Here is a 17,948-nt window from a genome sequence, read left to right as displayed (position 1 = left end):
GAATTGCAGTCTCTCATATTGTAGCCTATTATTTGGGGGCTTTTATTGTTGCCTTTAATGGGAGATGGTTAAACATGAACGTTAACTAGCCTAGTGAATATATAGCATCACCCACCGGACAATACAACAGATTGTTTATCATTGTAGGGTTTTTAAGGTCCCGGCTGTAGTTCTCTTTTTGGCCAGCAGGGGGCATGATGTTCCACCTGCAGGTAAGACTTCAGAACATACATTCAAACCAAAGTAATGTCACGCACCACTCTTATATCCACTCTTAATACAAAATACACAGTATGTTTCTCTTCCTGGTGATTCTTTGTAGAACTCTCTAGACGTTTCTGTGGGCCCAGATGAACGGGGGAGTATCATTCAGTCAATGTTACTGTGTATAAGAAAATATAGAGCAGACACACTTACAAACCTTATACGCCACGACATCTGCCTCCTCCTCTGAAATTCTGCATCCTCACCTCTCCCTCCCTCCCTCTCTCTCTCTCTCTCTCTTTCTCTCCCTCATTCCCTCCATCCCTCTCTCTCTCTCTCTCTCTCTCCCCCTCCCTTCCTCCCTCCCTCTCCCTCTCCCTCTCTCTCTCTCCCTCATTCCCTCCCTCTCCCTCTCTCTCTCTCTCCCCCTCCCTCCCTCTCTCTCTCTCCCCTCCCTCCCCCTCCCTCTCTCTCTCTCTCTCTCTCTCTCTCTCTCTCTCCCTCCCCCTCCCTGTCTGTTGCAGTGTAATCTCGCCGATCCGCAGAGTCAGAGTTTGGGAGGAAGCTCTTGCGTCATTCCTGCTATAAAAGCCGGTGCCACTGCAGCAGCAGCGGTAGTCTGGGCTTGAGACCTCACACACTCCTACATTCACCCAGGGAGACGCGGAGAGCAGCCCGTTCCTCACAGCCCAGCCATGAGTAGCCTCGGCTATGACCCCTACTACTCCCCCTCCTCCTACCGCCGCTGGTATGCCGAGCCCGCCCCTCGAGTGACCAGGGGGCGATCCCGCTCCGCCTACTCCTCCCACGCCTCCCCCCTCTCCTCCTCCGTGACTTCCCGGCTGCAGTACTCCTCGCCCAGCCGGGCGCTGCTCTCCTCCTCCTCCTCCATGGCCTACTCCTCCGCCTCCTCGGTGGAGCTGGAGCTCAGCCAGGCGGCGCAGGTCAGCTCGGAGTTCCGCGCCGTGCGCACCCAGGAGAAGGCGCAGCTGCAGGACCTCAACGACCGCTTCGCCGGCTTCATCGAGCGCGTCCGCGAGCTGGAGCAGCAGAACCGCGCGCTGGAGGCGGACCTCCTGCTGCAGAGGCAGCGGCACGCCGAGCCGTCCCGCCTGCGGGCCCTTTACGAGCAGGAGGCGCGGGTCCTGAGGGCTTCGGTGGACGAGGCGCGAGCGGAGCAGCAGGCGGCGCTGAGCCAGCGGGAGGGGCTGGAGCAGACGCTGTGCTCCATGCAGGCGCGCTACGAGGAGGAGGTGATTGGTCGCGAGGAGGCCGAGGGGAGGCTGATGGAGGCGCGCCGCGGGGCCGACCAGGCCGCCCTGGGCCGCGCCGAGCAGGAGAAGAGGGTGGAGACCCTGCTGGACGAGCTGGCCTTCCAGAAGAGGCTCCAGGAGGGGGAGGTGGTGGAGCTCCAGGCCCAGGTTCAGCTAGGGGCCCAGGTGGCCGTGGAGACGGAGGCCACCACGCCGGACCTGTCGGGCGCCCTGAGGGACATCCGGGCGCAGTACGAGAGGCTGGCGGCCAGGAACATGCAGACGGCCGAGGAGTGGTTCCGCGGGAAGGTGGGCTCCCTGTCGGAGAGCGTGGCGCAGCACAGCGACGCGGTCAGGAACTCGAAGGACGAGGCCGGGGAGTACCGGCGCCAGCTCCAAGCCCGCCTCCTGGACATCGACGCCTGCAGGGGTCTCAACCAGGCTCTGGAGAAGCAGCTCCACGAGACGGAGGAGAAGCAGAGCGCGGAGGTCGCCGCCATGCAGGTCAGTAGCGGTACTGCATGTTTTGAGCCATCTTTATTCACCCTGTGAATGGATCACTACATGGATAATATTATGATTACAACTCACTAGAGATCAGTCAAAATACATATAATTTACACATAAAATCATTTTCCAGTCGATAGCACAAATTTTTTTTTGAGTTGTATCAAGAATGCTTCAATTGTATAATCATCCTCCAACGCCTCTCGTCTCCTGAGCAGGACTCGATCGGCCAGCTGGAGAACGAGCTGGGGGGAACCAAGCAGGAGATGGCCCACTACCTCAAAGAGTACCAGGACCTGCTCAACGTCAAGATGGCCCTGGACATTGAGATAGCTGCCTACAGGTACAGTAGGCTAGCGATTATCCCTTGGATGTTGCCATATGTCACTGAAAATAACTTTAATTGTTGACATACGGTATTTGAAGTACTCCAGATATTAGCTAAAAATATAAGTTATACTGCAACAAAGGACTAGTTTTCAATCAATCAATCAATCAATCAATCAATCAATCAATCAATCAATCAATCAATCAATCAATCAACAAAGGACTAGTTTTGTTCTTTTGTCTATACCATTTGGTCTATAATTATATGTTTGCATGAAAGCATCTGCTCCACATTTACCTTTCCCATGATCCTCTATCTAAACAGGAAGCTGCTGGAAGGGGAGGAGTCTCGCTTCAGTGTGGGCGTGGCTGGAGGCGTGTCCAGTATGTACTCCCACAGCCTGTTGGCTCCTCCCTCCTACGGCCGGTCCATGTTCTCCATGCCGTCCACCATGAGCTCCGGCTCCTCCTACCTGATGACCTCACGCCTGCTAAGCTCCGCCTTCACCGGCGCTGACGACGTCATCTCCGCCAGCCGGGCCCGGCGGGAAGAGGCCAGCGCGCCGGAGGAAGAGGAGGAGGAAGAGAAGGAGGAAGAGGGAGAGGGGGAAGAGAAAGGGGACGAAGGAGGTGAGGGAGATGAGGAGGAAAAGGATGAAAAGGAGGCAGAAGAGGCAAAAGAGGGAGAAGGTTAGACCTTTCTGTACACTGTTTTAGAGCCAATTATGACACGAAAAATTGACATATATGCAATATCATGAACATCTAACAAAAATGAATGTGTTCCTCCACAGTTGCTGATGAGGCTGAAGACAAAGAAGGAGCCGACGCTGAGCAGGGAGACGAAGAGGAGGGAGAGGAGAAGGCGGGAGAGACAGAACCCAAACAGGAAGTGGAGGGAGGAGAGGAAGAGGGTGGAGATGAGAAAGAGGGGGGTGGAAAAGAGAAAGAAGACAAAGGCGACGCCGAGGAAGTGAAGGATGAGGGAAAGACTGAGAAGAGTGAGAAACCGGCAGAAGAGAAGAAGAAGAAGGAGTCTGAGAAAGCGAAGGGGAAGAAATAGTCCAGATTCTGTTAGTCTGTCAAGTCAAACCTCATCTCAACACACACTAGAAACCTAGTATCCTCTCAAGTGTGCTTGTTCAAGGTGCGTAATACAAAAGGCGCAACTGAGTGCTATCAAATCACGGTCAACTGCTTGCAAATATCCCCAAATAGTCAATAAAAGTCTGGTCACACATTTCCTGATGTGTGTGTGTGTGAGAGAGGTTGTGAACTGTGTGAGTGTGCTTTTGGATTGATAAATAAATACTATTGAAAGCGAACAGATGTGATTGGTTGTTTTTGTTCTCATTTGCATAACTGGAGATCAGATATGAAGCCCCTCAGTATTTCAACTATATCTATTATTAATATATATATATATTATCTCTATATATATTAAAACCACTGAACTGGAGGGGTGCTCATGTTACTGGTAACGTTTTATAATACAGCCAGTTAATGACATAGTAATTACTAGATAATGAGAAGAGGAATAAGATGATCTAGTAACTATTTGTTTACTTATTGATTTTAGTACCTATAGATTTGGAACGAAGTGTTTACCCATCTAAACAATAATGCCTGACGGGCTGAAGTGAAGAAGTGTTCGTCTGTGGGCGTCGCAGTGACCCTAACCCTAACCCTGACCCTAACCCTCACCCTAACCCTAACCCTCACCCTTACCCTAACCCTCACCCTAACCCTAACCCTAACCCTAACCCTATGCTGCACACCAGACCCAACAGAGCCCCCCCAGACCCAACAGAGCCCCCCCAGACCCAACCTAACAGAGCCCCCCCAGACCCAACAGAGCCCCCCCAGACCCAACCTAACAGAGCCCCCCCCAGACCCCCAGACCGGGACATTGTAAGATAATAAATCAAATCTCAACCTAAACAAGCAGCAGGTTCTATATATAAAGACCACTTCTGTAATTTACATCTTACTATGTAACTAACAAGCTGTAAAAAAGTGGTATCATATATACTTCAATTAAATCTATTATTTTGAAATGTTTACAATTTGATATTTTCTGCATTTACGTATGTCATTGGTCGGCCAAAAATAAGGCCAATCCACTATCATAAATGTTTTGAACAAGGAATACAACATGTATATTTAATTCAATTAAGGCTCCATTATGATATTGAGGCATCTATATATGAACTATTTATCTCTGCCTATATGGGACAATTGGCCACACCCATATTTTTACAGCTCACTTATCTGGCCCCCGGGTGATTACTGTTTTTTTGCTTCCCTCTGGAATATGTAGGGGTGGGTCGTATGCCGACCTCCCTTGTTCTCTGTAAAGCGCATTGTGTTGCCTCTGGGTATGAAATGCGCTATACAAATAAAGCTTTGATTGATTGATTGACCCAAGTTGGCAAGTCGTGCTTGTGTGCATGAACACAAACGCATGTGAACGCACACACAGAGCAAGAGACAGAGATTCGGCCCTGTCCAAGGTGCTGAATTAGGACCCCCCCCTTATAAATCCTACGTTCCTAGGCCTGGATTCCACCATATCATTCTGGGCGCAGAAGCGTAATCATGGCCGACTGAGAGATCCCTGACAACTCAGTCTGTGTTCCTCTCTTGAGGGAACATCTCTCTTGAAGGAACATCAACCTGCAGCAGCTCACATCCTGATGGGCTTGTAGACACGGACGCTGAAGAGCCTCAGACACTGTTCACATCATAATGGCGCTGTTATAGCTTCACCTATAGGCTTAGAGTGATAGCATCTGCCATGAGTCGAGGGGTTTATGGCATTTGAGACGCTGAAATACTGTGTGACAGATTTCATGACTCGTGGCAAATTGAGTTGCTTCCTTCAGCACTTGATATGAATGCTGCGCTTAATTCTTTTAACCCTGAAAATACAGTGACAACATTTCGAATATTAATTGGATTTTCCCTATAATACTAGAAAGCGCAGTTTCTCAGCTTTCAGCAAGTGTTGGAGTGAGGAATTTTTTAGATTTGTTAGATATTTTTTTAATATTATTAAATATTTGTTAGATATTTTTTTAAATGTTGCCGGTGACGTGGTCGTATCGAAAGGGTTAAAAGCTCAGGGAGGGAGAGCAGAGATAATCAACAGGGTCAGAGGTCAAATCACGAGGGCATAAGCTATCTATTGACTAGACAGGGCTCTGATTGGATGTCATGTGTAAACGTCTTTCCAGTTAACACATCCCCTTTGTCGATTTCTTGTGTGAAAGTATAACATTTGATTAATTTGGAATAAGTAAACAGGTTTGATTTAATGTTGATTTAATGAATTATGTACATCACAGTTATGTTTCTAACAGCAAGGTACCATATCTATTTCACATGTGTGTGTTATGTGTATATTGTGGAGAGGCATCTATAAAACATCCTACGGTAAAATATGAAATGACTGAGCATTGAAAGACAACACCGCATTGTTTGAATTTCAGACATTTATTGAGCAAATGCTGCTGGGAAGTTACTCTGATGAGTAAAGACATGGGATTGCAAACAGTAGCACCTCAATTATGTACGGTATTTAAATTCAAGTCCATCCTATGCATACAAGACTGTATTTGTGCGCATTAACAAGTTATTATTTTCATTTGCACTCATTAGGTAAACATAATAGACACGGATAAAAAGCATGTTTAAGGCGAGGAGTTTCTTCAGGTACTTTATTCTCGAGTTGCTTTGGGTACTGTATGTATATGATCATGGGTTCATTGCACCAATCAAAGCTCTCTTTTTCTTTCACAGTACGTTTGTGGGGTTTTTCGCATATCAAGTAAGGCTACTTCTTCCGAACGTCTGTCAGTGAAGACAGCCACCTGACCCTTTTTTTCAAACAAAAAAATGTTTTACTCAATAAACATTTCTCTCACTCTATCATCCGCATATTCATTTATACTGTGTATCCCTTCCACACACACATACAGATTAGAGAGGAAGCGACCCCCCCTCCCCTGAGCTAGCATGCAGCGCCCTCTCGTGAGCCCACCTGTGAACTGCAGGAAGAAAGAGATTAGATTCGAACGCCTCACTCCTGTGGTCCTGATCACATCTGCTGCATCTTAAAGCTTTCTCTTAACATGCATTTTTGAATGTAAGCTTTGTCGCTTCATATGGCTTCTCTCTATGCTTGTTTTGTATTTTTGAGAGTGGTTTATCTTTATTACATCGCTCTAGCTGTATGAATTATTTGTTATGTTAGTTGTTCTGGGGTTGATTGCTTGTCGGTGTGTCTTCCTCACGGGCTGTCCTCCAGGGGTCAGTGGTTGGACGGTAGTCACTCGGTCTCGGTCTTGATGGCCTGGGTGGAGTGCTTCTCCGTCTTCTTGATGTTGGTGGAGACCACCTGCTCCTGAACCACGTCTTCCGCCTCCTTCCTGGTCTCGGTGATGGTGACAGACTTGGTGACATGCTTGGCGCCATCCTCATCAGTGGTGATGGTCTCCACTGTCTTGGTGATCACTACCTTCTGGTTGGGGTCATCCTTGACGGGGCTCTCATCCACCCCGTTAGTGATGACATCTTCTTCTTCCTCTTTCTTCTCCTCGTCCTTCTTCTCCTCAGCAGTCTGCTTCTTCTCTACTTCTCCATTCATAGCAGCATCTTTCTTCTCTGGTTTTTTATCTGCTTTCTCTTCTGCAGCCTTAGGAGCTTCTATCTTTGGGGCTTCAGTCTTGGGGGTCTCACTCTTTGGGGATTCAGCTTTAGGGGAGCCTACCTTGGGAGATTCAGATTTGGGGGACCCAGCTTTGGGAGATTCAGACTTGGGGGATCCAGCTTTGGGAGATTCAGACTTGGGGGACCCAACTTTGGGAGATTCAGACTTGGGGGACCCAGCTTTGGGAGATTCAGACTTGGGGGACCCTACTTTGGGAGATTCAGACTTGGGGGATCCAGCTTTGGGAGATTCAGACTTGGGGGACCCAGCTTTGGGAGATTCAGATTTAGGGGACCCAGCTTTGGGAGATTCAGATTTGGGGGATCCAGCTTTGGGAGATTCAGACTTGGGGGACCCAACTTTGGGAGATTCAGATTTGGGGGACCCAACTTTGGGAGATTCAGATTTGGGGGACCCAACTTTGGGAGATTCAGACTTGGGGGATCCAGCTTTGGGAGATAAAGACTTGGGGGTCTCTTTGACCTCAGGTTTGACAGACTCACCCTTAGGGGCTTCTGTTTTGGGGGCCTCTGTCTTGGCTACTATCGCCTCGTCTGTGTCCTCTGTCTCATCCTTTTCATCCTTCTCATCTTTCTTCTCATCCTCTTTTCCCTCGTCCTTCTCGTCTCCATCTTTAGATCCTTTGTCGCTACTGGCATCTTCATCACCGATCTCCTCTTTCTCACCCTCCTCATCGTCAGCCTTCTCTTTCTCAGGGGAAGCCTTTGACTCAGGAGCTTTAGAGCAGAGAACTGTCTCCTCAACCTCTTCCTCACCTCCATCTTCCTCTCCCTCTCCTTTGTCACCTCCTTCTGTGTCATCCCCCTTCACTTCATCTCCCTCTCCTTCTTCTGCTTCCTTATCTGCCTCTTTGTCACCTTCTCCTTCTCCCTCTTGGTCATCACCCCCACCTTCTTGGTCCTCCTCTTCCTCCTCACCAGGTGCACTGGCACTTAATTTGGCTTCAGAAGAGGCCACCACTTCCTCCTCACCCTCTTCTCCCTCTGCGTCATCTCCTCCCTCTTCACCTTCGTCTCCTCCTTCTTCCTCTCCCTCATCCCTTCCCTCTCCCAGTTTGGCAGACAGCTCTTGGGCTATCTCGGCCAGGGCGTCGTCCATATCATCGCTCTCATCCTCCACCCTTGTCTCCTCAATGATCTCCTCTACAAACTTGTGCTGGACCCTTAGTTTGGGAGCGTCAGACTTTGACTTGGAGCCTTTGGAAGAAGTGACCGCTTGGCGGTAAGGGAAAGTGCTAAAGTGTGTCTCCTCTCCTTCCAAGAGTTTCCTGGAAAGAATAGAAAGTAGAAAAGGATGAGAGAGAAAGAGAGATATTAGAGTTAAAACATTATTCAAATCCATATATAATTTATATGCTAAAAAAGGGATTTCTGTAAATGCGGAGTACATGGAATAAAAGTTTGATTTGATTAAACGGGTGATTATGTTAGAAGCCCAGAGTTCATGTTCTTCCATACCTGTATGCAGCGATCTCAATGTCGAGCGCCATCTTGACGTTGAGCAGGTCCTGGTACTCGCGAAGGTGACGAGCCATCTCCCACTTCGTGCCCTTGAGCTCATTATCCAGCTGGTGGATGGTCTCCTGGGGAGACACGAAGGAGAGACACGACATGCAGGGTTAGCAGGAGAATACTGGCAGGTGACAGATTACTTACTTAAATCATAATGGATTATTACAGCTCTTTTCAGATGGGGAGACCGCTCTCCACAATTCATCAGAGCAAAACCAGATGATGCATGGACTGCATGGCATTACTGATGTTCTAATGAACTCATTGGTTCCACGTTCATTTTAATGAATTATTAATGTGTCATATTTCAGCCCATTGAAGATGCATTAGGTTAGATGTCATCCCGTTTGAAAGTATGCATTTTGTTTTCTCAGTCATGCGTAAAAAACAAATCTTCCGCACGTCAAAAGTAGCCATTGTTGTTCTGTAGAATAATTTATTCTGACGCAGTGCACGGGTCTAGAGCGTTTTCAAGGGCAGCCCCTCCACACCTGTTCCTCTTGATTTACGTGTGGTGACGATGCAAAGACACAGCCAACGAATGCATCGACCAGTCTCTGACTCAGCAACGGGAAAAAAAGTCTGCTGCATTGTGTCCGCAAGGCGTTGAGTGCCAGTGCCCAAGAGGGCAGCATTAATGTCCCTGAAGCGCATATTCCGCAATTTCCAACACGACATAGTTTCGCAGTGCAAGTTGTCTATTTAGTTATGGATGATACAGTTAAGTTATTCTTATCTAGAGATGTGAATAAACAATTCTTTAGGTGTGATTGATATAGTCAAATTAAGTGGCTTTATAGCAGCCTAGCCCACTGCGTCATAACAACATAAAAAGGTTCCAAAGCGAAGCTGAGATAAAGAGAAGGCTGTACTAAGCACGATAAGTAGGCTATCACCTAATTATTATAGAATATTCCATAGTATAATGATATTTACGCCAACATAAACATTTTCTGTAATCAAACCATGCACAAACGCATTTCCCCTTTACTTTTACGCAGGAATAAGCAACCCAAATCAAACAAAAACGCGTAATGGCAAATGAAAGAATGGTTTAAATTGTGTATCTCACCTGAAGACTAGCAAGGTCGCCATTGTGACGGTCCTCGATATCATTCAGCTGCCTTTCCAGTGACTCCCTGGTCCCACGGACGGACTCCAATTCCACGGTCTTGGACTGGAGCTGGCGACGGTAGTCGGCTATCTCGTCCCGGGCGGACTTAATAGCGTCCTTATTTTGCTCCGCAGCTTCTGTAAGCTTGGAGTACCGACACATGAACCAGTCCTCGACTTGCTGCAGGTTCTGGTTCGAGTGACCCTCAAGCTGCGAGCGGATCTCCCTCAGCGCCTCGGTGATGTCCGTTTTCTGGAAATCTTTCCTCTCCACGGTCAACTGCGACGCTTGCACCTGAGCGATCAGGTCGCTCACCTCTTCCTCATGGTTGTTGCGGATGAAGGAGATCTCGTCTTGCAGGGACTGGACTTTCTTCTCCAGCTCTGACTTCACCAACTCGGAGTCGTTCGCGTCCTTCTTCAAGATCCGAATGATGGCCTCCGTCTCTTCCCTGATCCGGGCTTCCTCTTCGAAGCGGTCCCTAAGTCGCTGGATGTCCTCCTCGACGTGGTCCGTGTCCAGCTGGATCTGCGCCTTGTCATGGTGGATCTGCTCCAGCATGGAGCGCAGCTCTTGCAGCTCCTGGTCGTAGAGGTCGCCAAGCTGGGACTGAGAAACCTGCTTCTGACGCAGCGCCTGGATCTCCTCCTCGATCTGCTTGTTCTGCTGCTCCAGATAGTGGACCTTGTCGATGTACCCGGCGAAACGATCATTGAGACCTTGGAGCTGCTCTTTCTCATTGGAGCGCTTGTAGTCTCCGTTCAGGATGGAGGTTTGACTATAATCAACGCTGTCGGCGGAGCTGAGCATCGTGGAGCTGTAGGCTCTGGCTACCGGCACATTGACGCTCCTCTTATAGGAGGTGGTCATGGTGGAGCCTGGGCTTGCCCGGGACCAGGACTGAGACCTATAACCACTTGATGGTGGACCGCTGGTGCGGCCGTAGTTGGTCCTACTATCCATAACTCTCCTAAAAGGACTTCCTATCGTGTCCACCGGGTAACTCATCCGGTCAGACGGAGGGTGCGTGTGCGGATGGGAGACGGTGTCGGTGTGTGAGGTGAAGGCGGATGTGGATGTGTGTGTTATGTGTGCAGGTATGGGGTGTATGGCTCTCACAGCGACAGTAGCTCCACTATCAGCCCTTTATATACCGTGTGAGAGGCGCGATCGCTAACAAGGCAAGTACACGGGCGGTTCTGACTGGTCCATTGATCGGGGGGAGGGGAGGGGACAGTCTCACCACCCCAGACCCGCTGCTACTGGTCCTGGGTCCCGTTCAAGCAGCTCTACGTGAGACTAGGCTGTATGGGTGGTCGTTTAATAAAAAAAAGCGAAACATTGATCACATATCAGAGAAAGACAGGGGTTATTATAATAAGGATGTTTCTAGAATGTATCGTTTATTCGCAACCAAGTTGAGGCATTGATCCATTCAGGCTCTACGGTGTTTCTTTATATTCGATTTGTCAACAATCACTCATACTTGCTGTCATCATTTGAGAGAGAAAATAAACATAATGGTCATACATGTAATGTATCCTAGCGACCAGCCTACCCTTCATTTATGTGACTTAACTGGAGTTCAATATCATATGTTCATTATGTTCATTGTTTTATAGGTAAGAACATGATGTGGTGGTTCCTCATTCCTCCTCAAAAAGTAAGAGAAATCGCAGCCAATCAGAGGGTGAGTTTCAGCACCATGGACAGGTCCACTACCCAGCAAACACGCAACGTCAGGGAGACGTTCAGATCAGGTCTTTATAACGTCCGTCGGTCCTGAACCCCGTTTGTACGTCTGCTGGACCCCTCAATATTCAAACGTCTAGCTTGGACCCCTCTAAGACGTCTGTGGACGTGCAAAACGGGTTCAATATCTGAACGTTCAATTTTTTTTTAATTCTGGCTCCTAATTGGATGTCTTTGGACGTCCTAAAAAGACAAAAAATACATCTAAAAGACGTCTTTTAGACGTGTCTTTGCTCAGTGGGTATGAATATCTGTAGCGCCGTGGAGAGCAACTAGTCACACTGTTCATTTCAGACTGTCCAACAGGCGTGCAGGCAACGAATTAAACAAATATTAGCCTATAGGCTATTAAGTCTGACCACGGTCAAGCCTGCATGGATCTACATAGACCAATTATTTGAGTATTTAGGTGAATGTCTTGCTGCTAAGTCCTCACTAATGGTTGATCGATTCCCGATTGACACATTCCAGTTAAAGAGATACCATCACTGAGCTAACTTAATGACCATGCCACCTTGCACGGGGAGGGGTTAAAGAGATTACCATCCCTGACCTAATTTAATGACCCTTGCTCGGGGAGGGGTAAGAATATATTATTATTTTCTTTGGATGTCTACCATTTACATTTTGTTGACATTAATATCCAGCAGTAGCCTAGGCTTAAATTCCTTGGCCGGCTTCAGAATCTAATCTGGACATCTGAGTTATTGGAGGGATAAGATGTCCCCTGATAATACTATACTATAGTTATCTTTATCTATATTAATGTAATTATATGATATTTAGTATTAGCACACACACCAGCCTTGGTCTAAAACAGCACTCCAAAACATTGACAAGTCCAAATACGACCAGTGGGGGTGAACTCCATTGATCCAACTCAAGACTTTTATTTGATTTTTTTTAGCCAAACAAATGTTTTTTTTTCGGATTTGTTGTTTTGTTTCTTCTGATTATTGAAGTACTTTTATTCATTTAAAAAAATGAATTCGTAATTAGAAATTTTATATGTATGAAATGGGAGTGGCCTGGGAGTATCCCCCCCCCCTGGAATAGACTAGTCCAGTTCCCCTGTGATGTGCAGTTTTAATACTGCAGAACGCATGCTTCTAACGAGTCTGTCTCATCCGTGCATTGAGGCTCTGAGCTTACAGGCTTATTGATCTTCTATCGGTGGAGCTGCACTCTCATCTCAGGTCACTGAGGTCCATGCACCAAAATGGCCACCTCGGGTTTCTGGCCAGTATGGCAAGATCTCAGTCTGCAAAGTAGTGTGACTTCTGGCCAAGGATAATGATATTTTTGCTCTCTGAAATATACTTGGCTAAAAAAAAAACGTAGCTCAATAGGAGTTTTATTGAATTAGTCACAATTGATTTTGCTTTTCCAGTCTTTTCCAGTCTCATCAAGCATAAAATGAGAGAATACATTATTCCCATTTCAGAGATTGAATTACACTCCACTCCAGCCATTAATAATTACCAATCTGTATTCTGGAAAGAGAGAGAGAGAGATAGAGAGAGAAAGAAAGAGTGAGAGAGAGTGTGTGTGTGAGTGTGTGTGTGTGTGTGTGAGAGAGAGAGAGAGAGAGAGAGAGAGAGTGTGTGTGTGAGTGTGTGTGTGTGTGTGTGAGAGAGAGAGAGAAAGAAAGAGTGAGAGAGTGTGTGTGTGAGTGTGTGTGTGTGTGTGTGAGAGAGAGAGAAGCAGAGAGAGAGAGAGAGAGAGAGAGAGAGAGAGAGAAAGAAGGAGCTAGTCTCTCATAACCACCGTCCCTTATGTGCAGCTCTATGTGCAGAGTGATGAATCATGAACAGAACCCCAGCCTTCTTGATTGATAATACTGGTCCTCAGGTGTCCTATAGACAAGCTGCCTCTCTCATCCCTCCTCTCTCCTCTCTCCTGCTGGCCTCAGCCCACTCAGCCCTGAAGGTGCTTCTGCCTCGGTCCGGAGGGGCGGGGCGGTGAGGTTCCGGCCCGGGGAGGGAGGAGAGGGGTGTTGTTTAAATTCAGTCCAAGGACTCCAGCGCACTGCAGAAGGCTTGGAGTGCTTTCAAGTGCCACTGCAGCAGAAAAGCGTCTCCTCCGGCAGCGCAGCCCAGCGCAGGCCAGCCCAGCGCAGCTCAGCACAACGCTGCCCAGCCCAGCCCAGCGCAGGCCAGCGCAGCCCAGCCCAGCCCAGCGCAGCTCAGCCCAGCCCAGCCCAGCGCAGCCCAGCCCAGCCCAGCCCAGCCCAGCCCAGCTCAGCCCAGCCCAGCCCAGCCCAGCCCAGCCCAGCCCAGCCCAGCCCAGCCCAGCGCAGCCCAGTCCAGCGCAGCTCAGCCCAGCCCAACACAGCTCAACACAGCTCAGCCCAGCGCAGCCCAGCCCAGCGCAGCTCAGCCCAGCCCAGCCCAGCCCAGCCCAGCCCAGCCCAGCCCAGCCCAGCCCAGCGCAGCTCAGCCCAGCGCAGCTCAGCCCAGCCCAGCCCAGCCCAGCCCAGCCCAGCCCAGCTCAGCTCAGCTCAGCCCAACCCAGCCCAACCCAATGCAGCTCAGCCCAATGCAGCTCAGCCCAACACAGCCCAGCCCAGCCCAGCTCAGCCCAGCCCAGCCCAGCGCAACCCAACGCAGCCAAGCCTGCTGATCCCAGAGCAGTGATCTACTGCCTTCTGGCCACAGCTACTGGAAGGCCTGACACAGATCATGTGACTTTATGATGTGTGTATCTTATTACAGTAAAAGGGACATTCTGGTCATCTTCTGATTGATCAATCAATCACAATCAATCAAAGCTTTATTTGTATCATGTATTTGTGTGGTCATTCAGATAGTTCAGATCACCATATTGTTTGGATTTTAATCCCTAACCAAAGAGGATTGAGAGACAGAGGAGAGAGTTCTGGATATAAGGGCAATCTAACATAGGAGAGAGCACTGCATTATGGGTAATCAATACAGGTACAGCTGTGACTGATCGGCTGCTGATGATTGGCTACTAATCGTGGTTCACAGGGTGTGGTACAGGAAGAGCGATGGGTTCCAGCACAGTATTGGGTATTGGGATGCTCTGAGGAAGGCCTCTGGCCAAAACGTTAGCCTGATCCATTGACGGCAAAAATAAAACCGGTGAAATAGAGGATCTGTCCATGTATCTTTTATTGGTGAGTGCTACCATGCATCTTTGATGTCCTTTTTGATACGTATAATGTTATTTGACCCACAATAGCATACATCTTCACTCAGAGTTCATGTAAAGACTAGATGTGTTCATGTAAAGACTAGATGTGTTCATGTAAAGACTAGATGAGTTCATGTAAAGACTAGATGTGTTCATGTTAACCCATACCATATTTGTTACTTTAAAAGCATGCTTAGTTCAGAAGTAAAACAATGGGTAACAAATGGGTCAAAAACTACTCCTAACTCCACTGACAAATCCAAAGGTATCAGATTAATTTAATTAATCAATTAATTTATAAATTAATGAATTAATTAATAAAACACTGGTACAGTATGTATTTTTCACTTTGTGGGTGAGTTTGACTGTGTGTGTGAGAGAGAGAGAGAGAGATAGAGAGAGAGAGAGAGAGAGATAGAGAGAGAGAATAAGTGTGTGGAGTGGTAGAAGGCGTGGTCTGAGGTAGAGGGCAGCCATGGTCTGATGTCGGGCAGCCAGAGCGGCACAGACAGCCATAAATAACAGGATGGCTGCTTAGTAATACCAGCAGGATGCTCTCTCTCTCTCTCTCTCTCTCTCTCTCTCTCTCTCTCTCTCTCTCTCTCTCTCTCTCTTTCTCTCTTTCTTTCTCTACTACTCTTTCTGCCCCTCTCTCTCTCTCTCTCTCTCTCTCTCTCTCTCTCTCTCTCTCTCTCTTTCTTTCTCTACCTCTGTGTCTCTATTACTCTTTCTGCCCCTCTCTCTCTCTCTCTCTCTCTCTCTCTCTCTCTCTCTTTCTCTCTTTCTTTCTCTACCTCTGTGTCTCTATTACTCTTTCTGCCCCTCTATCTCTCTCTCTCTCTCTCTCTCTCTCTCTACCTCTGTGTCTCTATTACTCTTTCTGCCCCTCTCTCTCTTACTCATACACACACACACACACACACACACACACACACATACAGTCCTTTTTTCTCTCTGCGTGATGTCTTGCTCTCTCACTCCGACTCTCTGTCCTCTCTCGTTAATAGAGTTGTGTATCTGGCCTTGCCGACTCATCAGGTATGTCTGGCCATGCTGTCGTTCATCTGGTCACTCTGGTCAGAATCACGCTGAGTAAGCAGGAAGCACCCTCATCGGCCCAAGGCTGTCCCTCGGCGGCCATCTTTAACCACTGTAGGCTGCTCAGTCCTGTTCTTCACGACCGGTCAATTATTCTTTGCTATAGTATCAGTTTTCCCATACTGTCGATGTTGATGCCCTGTACATATTTACATCATAGTGAGGTAAAACTACTTGTTTTATAAACCATGGAGATACAATATGAGTTGTTAATCTTCTTTGTATGTGTAGTAAATCTCTGAGAAGTATTCAACAACAATCATGCAATGTGTGTGTGTGTGTGTGTGTGCTTGGATGCATGGCGAGGGGGAGGCAGAGAGAGGGGGAGTCACGGGCGGCCGGGGCTGAATGGGGGGGGAGTGATGTCATATCGAGCGTTTGGGCGAGAGAGGGTCCAAGGGAAATGAGAGGGGAGGGGTTATCCAGGATCTGCAGTTTATCTGCAATGCATCAGCAGCTCTCTCTCCCTTTCTCTCTCTCTCGTATTCTCTCTCTCTCGTCTCTCTCTCTCTCGTATTCTCTCTCTCTCGTCTCTCTCCTCCCGGATGTGTTATTAAGATCAGGCATAGGCAACACATTCTATGTCAATAGGCCTCCAAGGACAGATAAGTGGCCACGTAAATAAAGCTGCTCCACATTCTCCTCAGCCGTGGGACACCTTGAGGAAACTGAAACTAGTCGGCTGCTTTACTGTACAAACTGTATGTACACCGTATCAACAACCCTGTTGTGCTGTTCAAAAAACAAACAAACAAGGTTTTTAATCTGGGTCCCTCACATACAACCCAGCACCCGAATCCTCTTACATGTCTATTCTGTAACGTGTGTTCTATTACGTGTTACATGTCCATCCTGTTACATGTCCATCCTGTTACATGTCCATCCTGTTACATGTCCATCCTGTTGCATGTCCATCCTGTTACATGTCCATCCTGTTACATGTCCGTCCTGTTACATGTCCATCCTGTTACATGTCCATCCTGTTACATGTCCATCTTGTTACATGTACATCCTGTTACATGTCCGTCCTGTTACATGTCCATCGTGTTACATGTCCATCCTGTTACATGTCCATCCTGTTACATGTCCATCCTGTTATATGTCCATCCTGTTACATGTCCATCCTGTTATATGTCCATCCTGTTACATGTCCATCCTGTTACATGTCCATCCTGTTACATGTCCATCCTGTTATATGTCCATCCTGTTACATGTCCATCCTGTTACATGTCCATCCTGTTATGTCTATCCTGGAACTGCGAGGGACCCTTCATACCGCCATTTCCTCGCCACTGAAATGATTATCTTTACGATCGACTCAGCATGGCCGCCATATTGGATCTGCCTCATTGAGAGGCCATTAATCATATCCTGATACATGACTCTTTATATAATCTTTCTCTATCATCCAGCCCAACCGTTCTACTCACTATTGATCCTGCTGCCTTTAGATGTACAACCCCAAAGGTTTCCTAGTCCGGCTTAATTCATCTGTGTGGTCAGGCTGGACTCTAGGGTGGAGAACAGGGTCTAGTCCCTCTGTGTGGTCAGGCTGGACTCTAGGGTAGAGAACAGGGTCTAGTCCCTCTGTGTGGTCAGACTCTAGGGCAGAGAACAGGTTCTAGTCCCTCTGTGTGGTCAGGCTGGACTCTAGGGTGGAGAACAGGGTCTAGTCCCTCTGTGTGGTCGGGCTGGACTCTAGGGCGGAGAACAGGGTCTAGTCCCTCTGTGTGGTCAGGCTGGACTCTAGGGTGGAGAACAGGGTCTAGTCCCTCTGTGTGGTCAGGCTGGACTCTAGGACAGAGAACAGGGTCCAGTCCCTCTGTGTGGTCAGGAAGGACTCTGGGGCAGAGAACAGGTTCTAGTCCATCTGTGTGGTCAGGCTGGACTCTAGGGTTGGAGAACAGGGTCTAGTCCCTCTGTGTGGTCAGACTCTAGGGCAGAGAACAGGGTCTAGTCCCTCTGTGTGGTCGGACTCTAGGGCAGAGAACAGGGTCTAGTCCCTCTGTGTGGTCAGGCTGGACTCTAGGGTGGAGAACAGGGTCTAGTCCCTCTGTGTGGTCAGGAAGGACTCTAGGGCAGATAACAGGGTATAGAGGGTATAGATGGGGGTATTGTGCTGCTTTCCTAGTGCTATAAGCAAACCTGGATATGAGGACTCAGAGTGGTATGCAGGCAAGTGCACACACACACACACACACACACACACACACACACACTGACACGGTCTTGCCCTGACGGTGAGTCTAAAAGCATTGCGCTGAGCTCAGCAGGATTTTTTCAACTAGGGAGAA

At 48.2% G+C, this 17,948-nt stretch overlaps 2 protein-coding genes across 2 annotated transcripts; one reads left to right on the top strand and one right to left on the bottom strand.

The window, feature by feature from the left end:
- Window positions 1-899: 899 nt before the first annotated feature.
- Window positions 900-2,986, top strand: nefla (neurofilament light chain a; the record flags this gene model as incomplete). The annotated part of the gene is made up of 3 exons (XM_084460172.1): window positions 900-1,961; window positions 2,183-2,307; window positions 2,617-2,986. The coding sequence occupies 3 exons, from the start codon at window positions 900-902 to the stop codon at window positions 2,984-2,986; spliced, it is 1,557 nt and encodes a 518-aa protein (XP_084316298.1).
- Window positions 2,987-6,621: 3,635 nt separating this feature from the next.
- Window positions 6,622-10,656, bottom strand: nefma (neurofilament medium chain a; the record flags this gene model as incomplete). The annotated part of the gene is made up of 4 exons (XM_084460077.1): window positions 6,622-7,391; window positions 7,506-8,290; window positions 8,481-8,605; window positions 9,607-10,656. 4 exons carry the CDS (start codon window positions 10,654-10,656, stop codon window positions 6,622-6,624), a joined length of 2,730 nt encoding a protein of 909 aa, XP_084316203.1.
- Between the last annotated feature and the right edge of the window lie 7,292 nt (window positions 10,657-17,948).

This window comes from Borostomias antarcticus (assembly GCF_949987555.1).
Source record: "Borostomias antarcticus genome assembly, chromosome: 30".
Taxonomy (NCBI): domain Eukaryota; kingdom Metazoa; phylum Chordata; class Actinopteri; order Stomiiformes; family Stomiidae; genus Borostomias; species Borostomias antarcticus.
Note: the sequence above shows the minus strand (reverse complement) of the source record. Positions and strands in the feature narration are given on the sequence as shown.